Genomic DNA, 14,712 nt, shown 5'->3' with positions numbered 1-14,712 from the left:
GAAATTACTTTTTACCTGTTTCCAGCAGCTGATAAAATGCACAATTTCTTAAATGGACAGAGGAGTTGAGCAGTTGCTTAATAAAAATGCTTTTTGAAAACACAAATGTATTGAAAAATAGAATTTTTTTGGACTATTTTCTTGTGTTTCTGCCTCAAACGTTTAACTGATTAAAAAGTTCTAAAATCTTTGATTTTTGTTTTCTCACCTATAAAACAAGCTAAAACATGACTGACCTGATCGCCCACTGGGTGGTTATTACCTTTCAAATGTGCCTCTTAAGTATTCATGTAAAAATGATGAAGCTTTTCTTTAGTCTCATTTTATTACCTCATGTTTTGCATCACTTCTGCCCAGTTTTTTTCTTTTTGTTGACCCTGGCTGTCAAAACCATGTTTTATTTGATTTTCCATCTCCATTTTGTCCTGTTTGCATTTTCATAAACATCAAATTGTGTATCTTTTCCCCTGCCTTTCATTAAACATATTGATAGAAATAATTTTGTCAGATCTGTTTGCTTTGGTTCTGAATGATGCAGAAAAAAATTAAATCGGCTTCAGATTTCTTCGATTTCATATTTTCCATTTTTTGTTTCTTTGTTTTTGTACTTAAACTTTTCCCTACTGTGTTTCTCTTGTCATTAAAAGTAGATCCTGTAGATCCTACAGGACAATTTTCACAAAAGGAAATCCATTAAAATTATTCCTTATATTAATTTCAAATAATAAATGAGCATCTTATTACAATGCAGTCTAGGCTCTTTTTGTCTTGTTTTCTTCTATAATTTCCAGTTTTTTACAGGTACTACTAAATAAATTGAATGCTGCATAAACATTACATAAAATAAATATGGACAGAAATGTCAGGCTCCTAAAAAGTGTTTACTTTTATGCATCAATACTTGGTTGGGTCTCATTTTGCATGAGCTTCTGCATAAATCCAGCATGGAGACCATCAGCCGGTGGCTCTGCTGGGGTGTGACGGAAGCCCAGGTTGTTTGGATACAACCAGCTGTTGTAGAAATTGAATGACCTTTTATGGCTTCCACTCAAACTGACCCAGACTGCGAGATCATTTACAGCAGGCAGGGGCCTCCAACCCTAGTCCATGAGAGGGCCCCTATCCTACATGTTTTAGTTGTTTCCCTGCTCCAATTTACCTGATTTAACCAGTTCTGCATGTGGTCAAGCTCTACAGATGTTTGTTAATCACACACACATTAAAATTAGGTGTGCAGAAGCAGAAAAACCTGTGAATTGTAGATGTCATATGCAGAATCATAAATAGAAGTAAAGTGTTATTCGTGCTATTTCAATAAAACAATAGAAATGTAACAATTGGCATTACTCTGAGTTGTCAAATAATTCCATTTTACTTTTATGCTAGACAAATACAAAATACAAATATTTTATTAAAAGGTTAATTTAGAAAAAATTTAATCTAAACTGCCTTGGTAGTGGAACTACCAAATAAATTAAATTAGCACCACTAGATGGCGCTGTTTAACCACACACCCCAAGTCCCCACGGGGTTTTGGTGTATCTAATGGGATGAGGATGGCGCATTCTAAGGACAAACGTGTCATCTGTCGTCTTATCTAAGCGAGCAACGGCGTTACAGTGCGAGAAACTAAGACATCTGCATAATTCTTCCCCGATATAACAAAAAGTGTTTAACCCTTTTACAGCCAAATGATTGTTTTGTGCCCATTAAGAGAACTGTTGGAAAGTGTTTTAAAAGTATTAAAATGGGTCCAGGCTCCCTTTAGATCAGGAAGCTCCGGTCAACTAACCCAAAGATGCTCAAAAAGAAAGACCAATCACTCTTGTGTTGTCTTTCTACAATCACTGGTTTTTACTTTATGTGCTCTTCTTTAACACGGACCGCATAAACCCAGGTGTATTTTATTACCACATTATTGTTCTAAAACAAGAAACTGTCATTCTAATTGTTCTGTGTAAAAATGTAGTTTGTTGATTTTTGTTAGAACTGTCAAATAGTTTCCAGTGCAACTTATCTATCCGCCACCATAGACATGCGCAGTGCTCACTGTCCGGAGTGCCGTTTTCCCCATTTGCTCTAGACGATCTTTGAGAGGTTCTGGAGAAAAGCTCCTCGCGCAGGCTGCTATGATCCAGCAACTGGGCGACACTTTCTGTGTTCAGCCCTGACTGCTGCGTTGGAAACTGTTTGAGGCTTTTTTCTGGGGCACTGATACTATTAAACAAAACAACGCTTATGACTACTATCCAGCGACTTTTTAAATTGTAGCTGCTGGCCTCCGAGGCTAGCTGGCTAGCGGAGCGGTGACGGAGCGGAGCCAGCTGGTCGGACAAACAGAAACGTTAGCGAACAAGCTAATTAGCCTGAGCCCGGATTAACGTCTTCAACCAAACAGAGCAAAGCAAGTCTGTGGGCTCACTCACCACCGGAAAACATGAAAATAACTGTGGATTTCGAGGAATGCCTGAAAGACTCCCCGCGGTTCAGGTGAGTGATCACAAGTAATGTCCCCCGCTCGTTTTTTAAGGTTCCAAGCCAGAAAAGTATCCAGCTAGCTGCTTTCACAACGAAACGCACTAGCTGTTGTTTGCCTTCTACTTTTCTATTTTTGTCTCTAAGAATACTGGATCCAGACGGGGAGGGTGCTTGGTGGGGCAAGGAAACCAAACAAACTTACTGAGCTACTCCAGTGCCCGTCTTCTGTTGATAAATTATGCAAAAATTGGAAAATACATGAAATATTAATGTAGGAAACTAAAGGCTGTTGCCAATAGTAGCTTTTAAACACCGTATCAGTTTATTAGTAGTTAGCAATCACCTCTTCCAATCAGATTACTTTGGGATTGTGTTAAATCTTCAATGCTTTGTTCGTTTAGAACCTGAAACACCACACACTTGTTCTAAAAGTCTTTCCATTCATATGAGATCAAACACCTCTTTGAAAATATTAAAAGTACAAAAGAGTTCCACCATTGTCTAAGTGTTCAGTGTGTACAACAGGATATTTTAGAGCTGCTGATGTTGTATTTTTTCATAAAACCAGATATGAGGAACTTTGATTTTGCAAGAGGAGTTCTTGCTAAGATGTTCATTTCCAAATTAGTCATCACTGAGAAGAATGGCTACTTTAGTGAAGAAACTAAAGATTTACACACAGGATTTTTTTTACTGTCAGACACGAACATGGTGGTTTAAATTAAAGATAGATTTTAGTGTGTTTTGCTTGGGATTGTTATACCTTCCCTTGCTGTTTACACTCATTCATAGACTGTTTTAGCTGTTAAATGCATACTTTTTTTTATCTTCATCTGACTTTTTTGGCATCAGCAGCTTTGTTACTCAATATGCACGACTGCTTTCCTTTTTCATGTCATCGCAACAAAAGAAGATGTAAAATGAGATGTTTGCATTTAACTCTCTGTCCTCCCCAGTTGATCTGTAGTGAGAATGCCTCGTCCCTCATCCTTTCACAGTCCCACACTCTGCTGCTGAAACATCCTCTCCCAACTAAACAAGAAACAGATGTTAGAAAGTTTCTTTAGAAAGATAGTGTTTTTTATTCAGAGCATTTCTTTTTGGGTCACATTCAAGAGTTTGACCCAAAAGAAGCTTCCCAGACAGCTGAGAGATCTTATGACATGCTATTCCATCTTTTAAGTTATTTTTTAATTGCTTTTAACATAATTACATATGATCTTATTTGGGATTGCTTGTGGATAACAAAGCTTTATAAAGCATCTTTGAACTCTAGAAAAATGTTAAAATAACCTTCTTTTTATCCATTCTCAAGCATTTCCATCCCTTTGTGTTGTATTTATTAACCTTTTGGATGCACACCAAACATTGCATGCAGGGTTGTGCATGTAGTAGATTTTATATATGCTTGCACACTGCAGGTGATTCATTAAAGATCTAAAAAGCACACCACACTTGATCAAATATGGAGATTTTTGGGCTTTGGAACAATGTCTATTCAAGGTTAACAGTCTTGGGCAAAAGAAAATGGGATGCAAGTTAGTGGTAACTGTTTTGAATGTGTTGAGGGTGCAGTTTTACTCAGCATCCCAGCTTTAGCTAAGGGGAAAAGGCAGCAGCACCACTAAGTCCACATGCCTAATATAGCTGTTATAACTTAATTTGCGCAGCCACGTCACTTGTCTGTCCTCTTGTTGTCTGTGCTGATGGAGACATAGCCATTAATAAATATTACAGAGTCAGAAGTTCTGGTTATTAATCTGTTTTTAATCCTGATTTCAGATATCTGATTTCTGTTTTTTTATTCATAAGCAAGTACTCCATCATCATAATCAGTCACTAATATTTTATGGAAACATGCAGGAATGTCTGTTGCATGAGTTATAATTTGAGATGCTCATTAGACTAAATGAAAAGTCTCACTTTATACTTGTTACTTTTATTATTATTATTATTATTATTATTATTATTATTATTATTATTATTCAAGGTTTCTTCCCATGAAGTCTCGATAAGCATATCCCTCTCTGGCTTTTTTCCATACCCTTTGATCTCTGGGAGAGCCATCTGTCAACATTTCCTGTCTTAAACTCTGCTGGAGTTCTGTATTTATCAGATGCTGTCACAGCTCCGTCTCCCTCTCCAATTGTCAGTTTTACTCTCCTTTTTCCATTCTCCCCCTCTTTTTGTGATTTTTCAGCTTTAGACAAACAAACAAAAAGAGCGACAGAGAAAAGAGAGAATGCCTGAAAACATGTATTCTATACAAACACTCACTTGTAAAACATCTGTTTCCATTTTGGCTTTTGCTTTCAGAGACTATAAGAAGACCCAAATGTAGAGAAGGTTGTTTTAAGTGGTAATTTGGCACACCCACAGGTTTTTCCCCCCATCTTAATCTCATCGTCACTTTGGTTGAGAAAGTGCCTTGGCTTTCGGCTTTCAGGCTGGAAGATAAGTATTTTTGGGATGTACACTCTCGTAGTCTAGTTTCCCTCTTGAGAACAGACATCGGACTCAGCCTTGAGCTTTCTTGGCTCCTCCTCAAGTATGATGACTGAAAAACCCCTTCAAAATGTTGCGGCTTTGCTCGCCACATGTCTAGGAACAAAATTTGACCATATTTGATTCCTTTCCATCGTGCAGAGTACCAATTAGACCTAGTATGTGCTGTATAGATTATAAACCTATTTCAGCTTGTATGGGCAGCTTCAGACCTTCAATAAAGATAAGTTCCATTCAAATAACCAGAATATTTAATGCTCCTTTCTAAATAAATCATGCAGGGAACCAAGGGATTAGAGCTGGAAAGACATGTTTTCAAATGCAGTAGACATTTACTGCCCAGAACTGAGCTTATTTCTGTAATTATCAGCAGCGTTTGTCTCTCAGTTCACTCTCCTCACTAATTACAACACTACTGCATACTCCAAAATAGACTCTGCTGATTTTGAGCTTGGATGAGCGCCATTATATGAAGTCAGTTGTTGAACGTCTTCTGTTGCAGTTTCTACCTCTGACAGCAGCCAAGAGGCAGCAGATACACATGATGATGCTGATACTGAGATACGATCTGACCAGCTGGCCCCCATTCAGATCTGCTTGCATCTTCAGCTTTAAATTTGAGGGCTTTTTTTCCCCTCTTTGGTCACGACAAAGTGAATGAAATGCCAGGCCTAAGATCTGAAATTTGATTAACTGAAATGGCAAAAGCTGATACTAAATCAATTGGTTGACCTTTAAAAATGTTTTGTTCCAGCTTCTATTAATCATATTTTTATCCATCATTTATGACTTAATCTGATATGTTTCTATTAGGGCTGCACAATAAATAGCAAATGTACAGTCATCGCAATATTGGCATGCGCAATACATATATCAGAAAGTACAGAAAAAAACGCAATGGTCAGCTCAAGTGTTTGCTACACATAATGCATTTTGTCAATCAAACAGAAGCATGAAGTTTTTGACAAATTAGAAAGGGTCCTTCACCCATTTGGCCAATCGGATGGGTTCTTCTTATAGGTTACGTGCCCCCTCTAGGTGGACGGCACCTAATTTGGATGGCTACCTAACTACCCGGGCCCACCAGACTCATCCTCTGTTTAATTCTGCACAGAATTTCTCTGTGCAGAATTAAACAGAGGAGTCTGGCTGGCCAGGCTACTAGCAAACGCCCGAGTTAGCTTCCTTCTGCTTTTCCCAGGATCCACTGATTGCCTTTTCTTGTTCTTTTTCTTTTCCCCTTTTCTCACATCTTTTGATCACTATTTTTCCTTTTTCATGTTTTTTTTGTTACTTTTAAAAATTGTCATTGCAATAATAATCACTGTTACCACGCATCGCAGGTCTTCCTATATCATGTAGCCCTAGTTTCTATTACAGTCATCTGACCTTTAACTGAGCTTCAACTCATTTTACACAGTGTCATATTTGTGTGTTCTCTCCTGCAGCATCATGTTAGCTTCAGTACTATTCATTCCACTATGTTTGCTGTAGATACTGAAGAGACTAACTTCCCTCTTTAGTGTTTCCTTCCTACAATCAAGGATGTTCACCTGGTGCGAAAGTGTGAGCGGTCTATTATGGCTAGCGATTACAACATCCAGGACACTTTCCCAAAGCTTGTAAGGGGCTATCATAAAGTTATGACTTCATTTTGGTGATGCTCGTGTGTCTAATTGTAGCCCCCCCCATGTGTTACCACAGCTTCTCTGTGTAACAATTACAGGATCTACGTCACAGCTCTGAAGCTCACCCCATTCTTCACATTTCCATCCACAGTAATGGATGAATTGTTTTCCATCTTCCACCTCTGTTATTTCAGCCCAGTAGAGTATAGCAGAACCCCTTTTAGTGCCTGTTGGTTTTAGCTTTTGGAGCAAATTCTTTTTTTTAGAACAAAGCAAACACTATATATATAATTGTGTCTGCACGTTGCAACATAATTGCATGCAGATGGAAGAAGAAGTGATTACATAAACACTGCATGACTGTTTAGAACGTAACAAAGAAGTAGTCAGCTGTCTTGTAGTTAAATTTGTTGAAGTAGGCATTCTTGGTGCTGACTGGGATGTTTCCTGTAGTTTTCAAATAATTTGTACTGATTTAATCAATTTCCCTCTGGGATTAATAAAGTACTTTTGAATTCATTTGAATTGAATTATAGTAGTATGGAATCAAACACAGAATAATCTTTATTTTCTTACTATTTCTGTCAGTTTAATGATCCGTAGGTGTTCGTTTTGTTTGTTTGTTGGGCCAGCAGGGTGAATAATGACCCTGTTGGACCGCCTCACTTCTGCGTTTGTAGCACCGCAAGCTGCTGTCCAGCTGCCACATGGAGCTTCAGAGGAGGCCCACGTTGTTTTTGGAATAGTGGTCTCTAAACCACTGCTAAAGAATGAGGTCTCTCTGTTTTTGCATCACAAATGCAGACAGATCTTTTCACCAGCACTTGTTGGCTGAAGGGAGCCAGTGCAATAAAAATCCAGTTTTCTTGTTGTTGGCATAGACAGGATTTTAGTCACCCGCAGTAAAAAAATAATCTTTAAGTTAAGCCTACATTTGAAAGCTGTACCAGTTTGAGACAGATTTACAACTTGGAAAATTAAAACCTCATAGTGACCAGAAGGTCATTGAATATACAGCAAGAGTTCAGTTCAGACTTAAGTTGTACCTGGAGGTACATTTATTTTGCAGTGAGGTGAGTCCTGGCTTGTTTAAAACAGACAAATAAAAAACATATGGCACATAAATAACATAGAAACACAGCGATAGCTCAGGAGGTTGAGCGGGCAGATTCGATCCCGGCTCCGGACAAAATAATTCTGCTGTTGTGTCCTTGGGCATGACCCTTAATCTACCTTGCCTGCTGGTGGTGGTCGGAGGGACCGGTGATGCATGTGCTTGGAAGCCTCAGTGCGCAGGGCAGCTGTGGCTACGTTGTAGCTCATCACCACTAGGGTGTGAATGTGTGTGTGAATGGATGAATGATGAATGTAGTCCAAAGGGTTCAAATGAAGGCAACTGGACTTGTTTGGTTTCTTGAAGATGTTTCGCTTCTCGTCCGAGGAGCTTTGTCAATTCTAACTGGAATATGGGAGAGTCAAGCTTATAAGCTGTAGCTTCACCAGCATGATGCACTGTAGTGTAAAGTGTTTGGAGTCCTCTGACTCTGAAAGGCGCTACACGTGCGGGTAATTTATCATTGATCATAAAAGCTTAAGCTTATTTAAAAGGCTCGTGGCAGTAGGGATCCAGATGGACTTTGTACCTGTCAGGAAGACAGTGTGTCGGGGTGCATCACATAGCCAATACAATTAAGAAAACAACAGTCTTGAGTCCAGTCTGATAGATTTTTGGGAAATGATGTGTAACATAGGATGTGCCTCGGGGATTTTTGCATGCTCAACTTCACTGTAAAGAGAAGTAGAACCTTTGTCTGTGATACTGAATTAGCCTTTTAAAAAATGTGGGTAAGACAGTCTTTCCTCTTTTTAAAGTATTTTAAACCACACAGTTTGTCCTTTCTTGGGTTCACTTCACACCAAAACACTTGACATGAGACATCCCACTTCCCCAGTTTATGATAATGCACTTAAAACTGTGTTTTTTGTTCTGCAATTTAAGTTTGTTTCAATCTAGGCCAGTTTTGTCACAGAGGTGGATTTTTAGTCAGTTAGTTTATATAAGATGATTCAAATGTGTGTATTTTACTCCACGGTCAGAAAATCACTATTGAAACTTGAGGTCTGTGTGTGTTCCTGTTTGGTTCTGTTTGTCTCCCCGTGCAAAATGTGCTTACAGCATTCTGATTGATGACGTATGTTATAATTAAAAGTCTGTGTGGCTGGCTCTCTTCCTTTCTTCTACTCATTATCTAGACTCACACGGCACATGCTCCAAAGTCAGATCTGTGAGGCTATGGCCCAAATTTCCTTTTCGACATCTTATCCTGTCAGCACTTTCACAAGTTCCGCCTACAGGCTCAAGTTTCTGGAAAGTTGTTCTAAGGAAATCTAGGAGTTTGAAGATGAGTTCATCTCTATTCTGTGATTGCATTAGAATCCAATAGAAATTGCTATGGTTTGTACACACAAGCTCAGCATCTTGACCATTTCACCCTGCTAGTAAGCAGATGTTGACAGATGTCGCTCAGTGAAACCATATGGATAAACAAACAGCTGCAGGTAGTTTAGGAGCTATTTTTAATTAGCTATTATTAATCATTGTTAAATAATGAGGAATAATAATTTGTTTTCTAGAAAGGAGACCACATTTGAGCTGAAATGCTCAAATGAAAACCATCACTGTTAGTGTTTTCTTTCCCCTCTTTTTAGTTTATTGACATGAACAGTTTGGATAGAATTTATTAGAGAATAAAGAAAGTGTGCAGATTATCATCAGAGAGCAGAGATTAATTCTCAACGCCCGAGTTTTCATGAGTTCTTCAGGTTTATTTTTCTCTTGGTGGGATTTTAAAGCTTGGAGGCTGTTGATTTTACAGACAACAAATCTGTGCCTCTCTGTTTGAAAGGGCAGACCTGGTTCTTGTTATCAGGCCTGACCCAGAGCAGCAATTTGTTTTTCCACAGTGATTTTTGTCGGTGTCTTACAAATGTAGAAGGTCTTATGCTCCTCTTGTAGTTTTCACAGGTGCTTATAATAAAACCTGTGTTTTTTCCATCACAGAGCCACCATAGAGGATGTGGAGGGGGAAGTGTGCGAGTTGGAATCCAAGCTGGACAAAGTGAGTACCACCCATAAAAACATTGATTAGTTCATCACTTTCTCCACAGTGTGAACTGGCTACTAAAAAGAACATGAGTGAGAAGGTGCAGGTTTGTCCCCGTCTTCATCCCCTCTGTATTCTCTTGTCCAATTACATTTTATTAAGCAAAAAGGACAAAATGTAGGAATTCTATAGTGAAACAAAAATCACAAAACAGTCTTTGTCAGTCATGTTGGATTGAATGTTAAACTGAAACAGATTTCATTCTCAGTTGACTGGGGTGGGGTGGGGGGGTAAGTTTTTATCTTTTCACAAAAACTAAAGAGGGACGTAGACACTTTTTGCAGTCTGTGAGCCTGCGGGTTTGCTGAGTCTGCGCCATGCTAACGTTGCAGTGCCGGCATTTGTAATTTAGCATCAACAGACAAAAAGCTTCAGAGTTATTTAAAGAATCAAAGCTAGTAAACCGGAATGACCCAAAACCTTCTTCTCCTAACACCCATTTCACACTGGAAACATCAGCGGCATGGAATGGCAGCGGAATGGTTTACTCCCGAGCTTCAATGCTGTCCAGTACACACCGAGAGAGTCTGTGCCATGGATTGACTTTCTCGCTGTGCTCCTCGTTGAACTCTCAAGATCACAAGCTCCCTCGAGATTTCAGTGCTCACGGTTTGTTTATGCAATCTGCCATTAAACCAAAAAGAAGAAAATCACTCTTTATATCACAGTTTGATGTCATAAATGATGTTGTTCCTCATCAATGCCAGGGTTAAAGCCATGATAAACATACTGTTGCACTTCTTGAACGGTGCAGGGAGTAAGTAAGCCATTAGGTCACATGTAAGCTACATATATGAAATTGGATTGCTGCAATTCTTTTACTTTGAAAATTAACAGGGATTTTACACTGAAACTGTGTATGATTTCCTGTCTAGCCGTATGTTAACTGTCGAAATTGACGTGTCCCAGATATAGCTCTAAAAAGTGGCCCTAAAAAGTATCTCAAGCTGCTTTTTGAATTACCAACAACTCAATACTACAGTGAAAAGTATGTATGAAGCGAATAATGAATCAGTTGTTGTGTTTAACTTCTTTTCATGAGTCATTCAGAATTATAACAGCAAGACGGAAAACAACTGCACTTCCTTTAATGCTGGAGAAAAATGATAATTATAAGTGTAGTAAGTGCTCCTACTGTTAAACACTGATCCATGGTGCTGATCCATATCTGGCAACTCAACGGAACGGCAGTAAGACGATAACTTTTGCTTAGAAAATTGATTTACTCTGACCAAATTTAACCACATGATGTCATTTTTACGCCATTCATACATATTACACATTTAAATATGTTTTAGCATTGAACACAATTGCTGTTTTCTGGTACTGTAGTTTCCGGATCTGCTCGGAGGCTTGCGCCTGCTGATGACGTCATCATACTTTGGCAAAACCGCTCGGCCAAAATATCTCCAGATAACATCTGTTTTTCAGTTATGTTATTTTATTTATGTTTGTAAAAAGTTTGACAGTTTTGTTATTAAATTTGTGTTTCTTACCTCTTAATTGTTTTTGAACATGGTAAAGTAACTTCCGTAAGTTGTACATCCAGCCAATCAGCTAGTGTGACGTCATCAACAGGCGCAGGACCCCAAGCTGGCCAGAAGGAAACATGGCTTGCCTAAAGACACTAGACACGTGTCTTATGTACTTTAGACCAGATTTTTATGGTTAAACTGTACAAAGCCGCCAATATTTTTCAACAACTGGACATCATTTTATTCATTTTTAACAATGGGAATATTTCCAGAGATTAAAAGTAAAAACTAATGATTACCTCTTCAAGTTTTGATTAAAAAGTTGCAACAACACCATAACCCACACCCAACTACAAACTTCCTGTTTATAACATATTAATCAATCAATTCTATCTTTCCAACCCCTTCTCCGGTGTCCAACAGTCTGTACATCCCATTCTAGTCGACAAGTAGGCTCTTAAGGGAACTTATCAAGTCCATCTGAGGGTTAGAGTTTTAGAAAAATGATCGAAACGTCTTTTTTCCTGTGGTAGATTTACTTTTGTGAAACTTTGAGCCTTGAGCCCCTATGTTATAGTTTATTTGTTAACTACATTATCACTCCGATTGCCTGAACCTTAAAACCCAAACCAAACAGAGTTTTTGAACCTTATCCTAGAAGAGCAAATCAGCACCCCACCTCCCACCTCAGCACATCCCTGCTGAGCTAAAGTATGTCCTCCAGCTGTGAGTGAGACCTTGAGCTTGGAAGAAGCAGCTTCATTGTTCCTGGACTCTGTCGTGGAGTCCCAGCCTCATCCTGACCCCACCTCTGTGACTCAGCCCGGCTTCACTTCCCCTCATACTGTGGAGAGGAAAGATCTGCCAGGGAGTGGGTGTGTTTGCTGCATGAGTATGGCTGTGATAGTGTGTGTGCGTGCAGGCGTGTGTGTCACCCAAGCTGTGGGTGGAGTCAGGCTTACAGAGACTAAAGTCTCTTTTTCAGCTTTGTTTGCTTAGCCACCACGCACGCACGCACGCACGCACGCACACACACACACACACACACACGTAATGTGCTACAATGTAGCCACAACTGCATTGGGGCACACTGACAGAAGTGATTTAATTTGCTCTCACAGCATCAAAAATAAGTAACTGTTGTTAACCACCCAACTCCAGTTTCTTCTAAATCTGTTCTCCTCTAAAGGTACAATAAGTAATAATTTTACAATTAAATAATCACAAAACAGTTTAATGTCTCAATCATGTTGGAAGGAACCGTCACCTTGAACCGTCACCTTATCGTGGTGGAGGAGTTTGAGTGCCCTAATGATCCTAGGAGCTATGTTGTCTGGGGCACTTAGTGCCCCTGGTAGGGTCTCCCATGACAAATTGGTCTTAGGTGAAGGGTGAGACAAAGAACGGTTCGAAGGATCTTTCATGGCGGTTAAAACAAAGAGTCGGAGTACCCGGCCCGGAGGGTTACCGGGGTCCCACCCTGGAGCCAGGCCTGAGGTTGGGGCCCGTGAGCGAGCGCCTGGTGGCCGGGCTTTCGCCCATGGGGCCCGGCCGGGCCCAGCCCGAACCGGATACATGGGCTCGTCCAACTGTGGACCCACCACCCGCAGGAGGAACATGAAGGGTCCGGTGCAATGCGAATCGGGTGGCAGACCAAGGCGGGAGCCTTGGCGGTCCAATCCCCGGACAAGAAAACTAGTTTTTGGGACATGGAACGTCACCTCGCTGGCGGGGAAGGAGCCGGAGCTTGTGGCAGAGGTTGAGCAGTACCGGCTAGATATAGTCGGACTCACCTCGACACATTGCATTGGCTCTGGAACCCGAGACCTGGAGAGGGGTTGGACACTCTACTTTGCTGGAGTTGCTCCGGGTGAGAGGCGGAGGGCTGGGGTTGGCTTTTTGTTAGCCCCGAGACTCTCTCCCTGTGTGTTGGGGTTTACCCCGGGGGACAAGAGGGTAGCTTCCTTAAGCCTTCGGGTCGGGGAACGGGTCCTGACTGTTGTTTGTGCTTATGGGCCAAATATCAGTTCAGAGTACCCACCCTTTTTGGAGTCCCTGGGACGAGTGCTAGATAGTGCTCCATCAGGGGACTCCATTGTCCTGCTGGGGGACTTCAATGCTCACGTGGGCAATGACAGCTTGACCTGGAGGGGTGTGATTGGGAGGAACGGCCCACCTAATCTGAACTCGAGCGGTGTTTTGTTATTGGACTTCTGTGCAAGCCGCAGTTTGGCCATAACGAACACCATGTTCGAACATAAGGATGCCCACCGGTACACTTGGTACCAGGGCAGCCTAGGTCACAGGTCGATGATAGATTTTGTAGTCGTATCATCTGACATGCGGCCGTATGTTTTGGACACCCGAGTGAAGAGAGGGGCGGAGCTGTCAACTGATCACCACCTGGTGGTGAGTTGGATCAGATGGCAAGGGAACATGCCGCGTAGACCTGGCAGACCCAAACGCATAGTGAGGGTCTGCTGGGAACGCCTGGCAGAAGAACCTGTCAAGACGGTCTTCAACTCCCACCTCCGGCAGAGCTTTGACCACGTCCCGAGAGCAGTGGGGGACATTGAGTCCGAGTGGACCTTGTTCCACTCTGCGATTGTCGAGGCGGCTGTTGCTAGCTGTGGTCGTAAGGTGGCCGGTGCCAGTCGTGGTGGCAACCCCCGTACCCGCTGGTGGACACCAGAGGTTCGGGGAGCCGTCAGGCTGAAGAAGGAGGCCTACAGGGCGTGGCTGGTCTGTGGGTCTCCGGAGGCAGCAGACAGGTACCGGATAGCCAAGCGGGGTGCAGCAGTGGCAGTTGCCGAGGCAAAATCTCGGGCGTGGGAGGAGTTTGGTGAGGCCATGGAGAAAGACTATCGATCGGCTCCAAAGAGGTTCTGGCAAACTGTCTGGCGCCTCAGGAGAGGAAGGCAGCAACTCGCTCACACTGTTTACAGTGGGGATGGGGAGCTGCTGACGTCAACTGAGGCTATAGTCGGACGGTGGAAGGAATACTTTGAGGAGCTCCTCAATCCCACCAATGCGCATTCCGAGGAGGAACCAGAGCTGGGAGGCCTGGGGATGGACTGTCCGATCTCGGGGGCAGAAGTTGCTGAGGTAGTCAAACAACTACACAGCGGCGGAGCCCCGGGGGCGGATGAGGTTCGTCCTGGGTATCTCAAGGCTATGGATGTTGTAGGGCTGTCATGGTTGACACGTCTCTACAACATTGCGTGGTCATCGGGGGCAGTTCCTAGGGAGTGGCAGACCGGAGTGGTGGTCCCCATCTTTAAGAAGGGTGACCTGAGGGTGTGTTCCAACTATAGGGGGATCACACTCCTCAGCCTCCCTGGAAAGGTCTACGCCAAGGTACTGGAGAGGAGGGTCCGATCGATAGTTGAATCTCAGAGGAGGAGCAATGTGGTTTTCGTCCTGGCCGTGGAACTGTGGACCAGCTCTATACCCTTGCAAGGG

The 14,712-nt window shown here is 41.8% G+C and overlaps 1 protein-coding gene across 5 annotated transcripts in view; it reads left to right on the top strand.

The window, feature by feature from the left end:
• Window positions 1-2,218: 2,218 nt before the first annotated feature.
• Window positions 2,219-14,712, top strand: part of acap2b (ArfGAP with coiled-coil, ankyrin repeat and PH domains 2b) — a 50,671-nt gene continuing 38,177 nt past the window's right edge. For all 5 annotated transcript variants that reach the window (XM_015970686.3, XM_015970685.3, XM_070554190.1 and 2 more), the window contains exons 1-2: window positions 2,219-2,490; window positions 9,673-9,730. In XM_015970686.3, coding sequence (XP_015826172.3) covers window positions 2,438-2,490; window positions 9,673-9,730 — 111 coding nt within the window. In that variant the 5' untranslated portion in view covers window positions 2,219-2,437. The remainder of the gene's footprint in view (window positions 2,491-9,672; window positions 9,731-14,712) is intronic.

This window comes from Nothobranchius furzeri, chromosome 8 (genome assembly GCF_043380555.1).
Source record: "Nothobranchius furzeri strain GRZ-AD chromosome 8, NfurGRZ-RIMD1, whole genome shotgun sequence".
In the NCBI taxonomy this organism is placed as follows: domain Eukaryota; kingdom Metazoa; phylum Chordata; class Actinopteri; order Cyprinodontiformes; family Nothobranchiidae; genus Nothobranchius; species Nothobranchius furzeri.
This window is presented reverse-complemented; position numbering and strand designations above follow the sequence as displayed.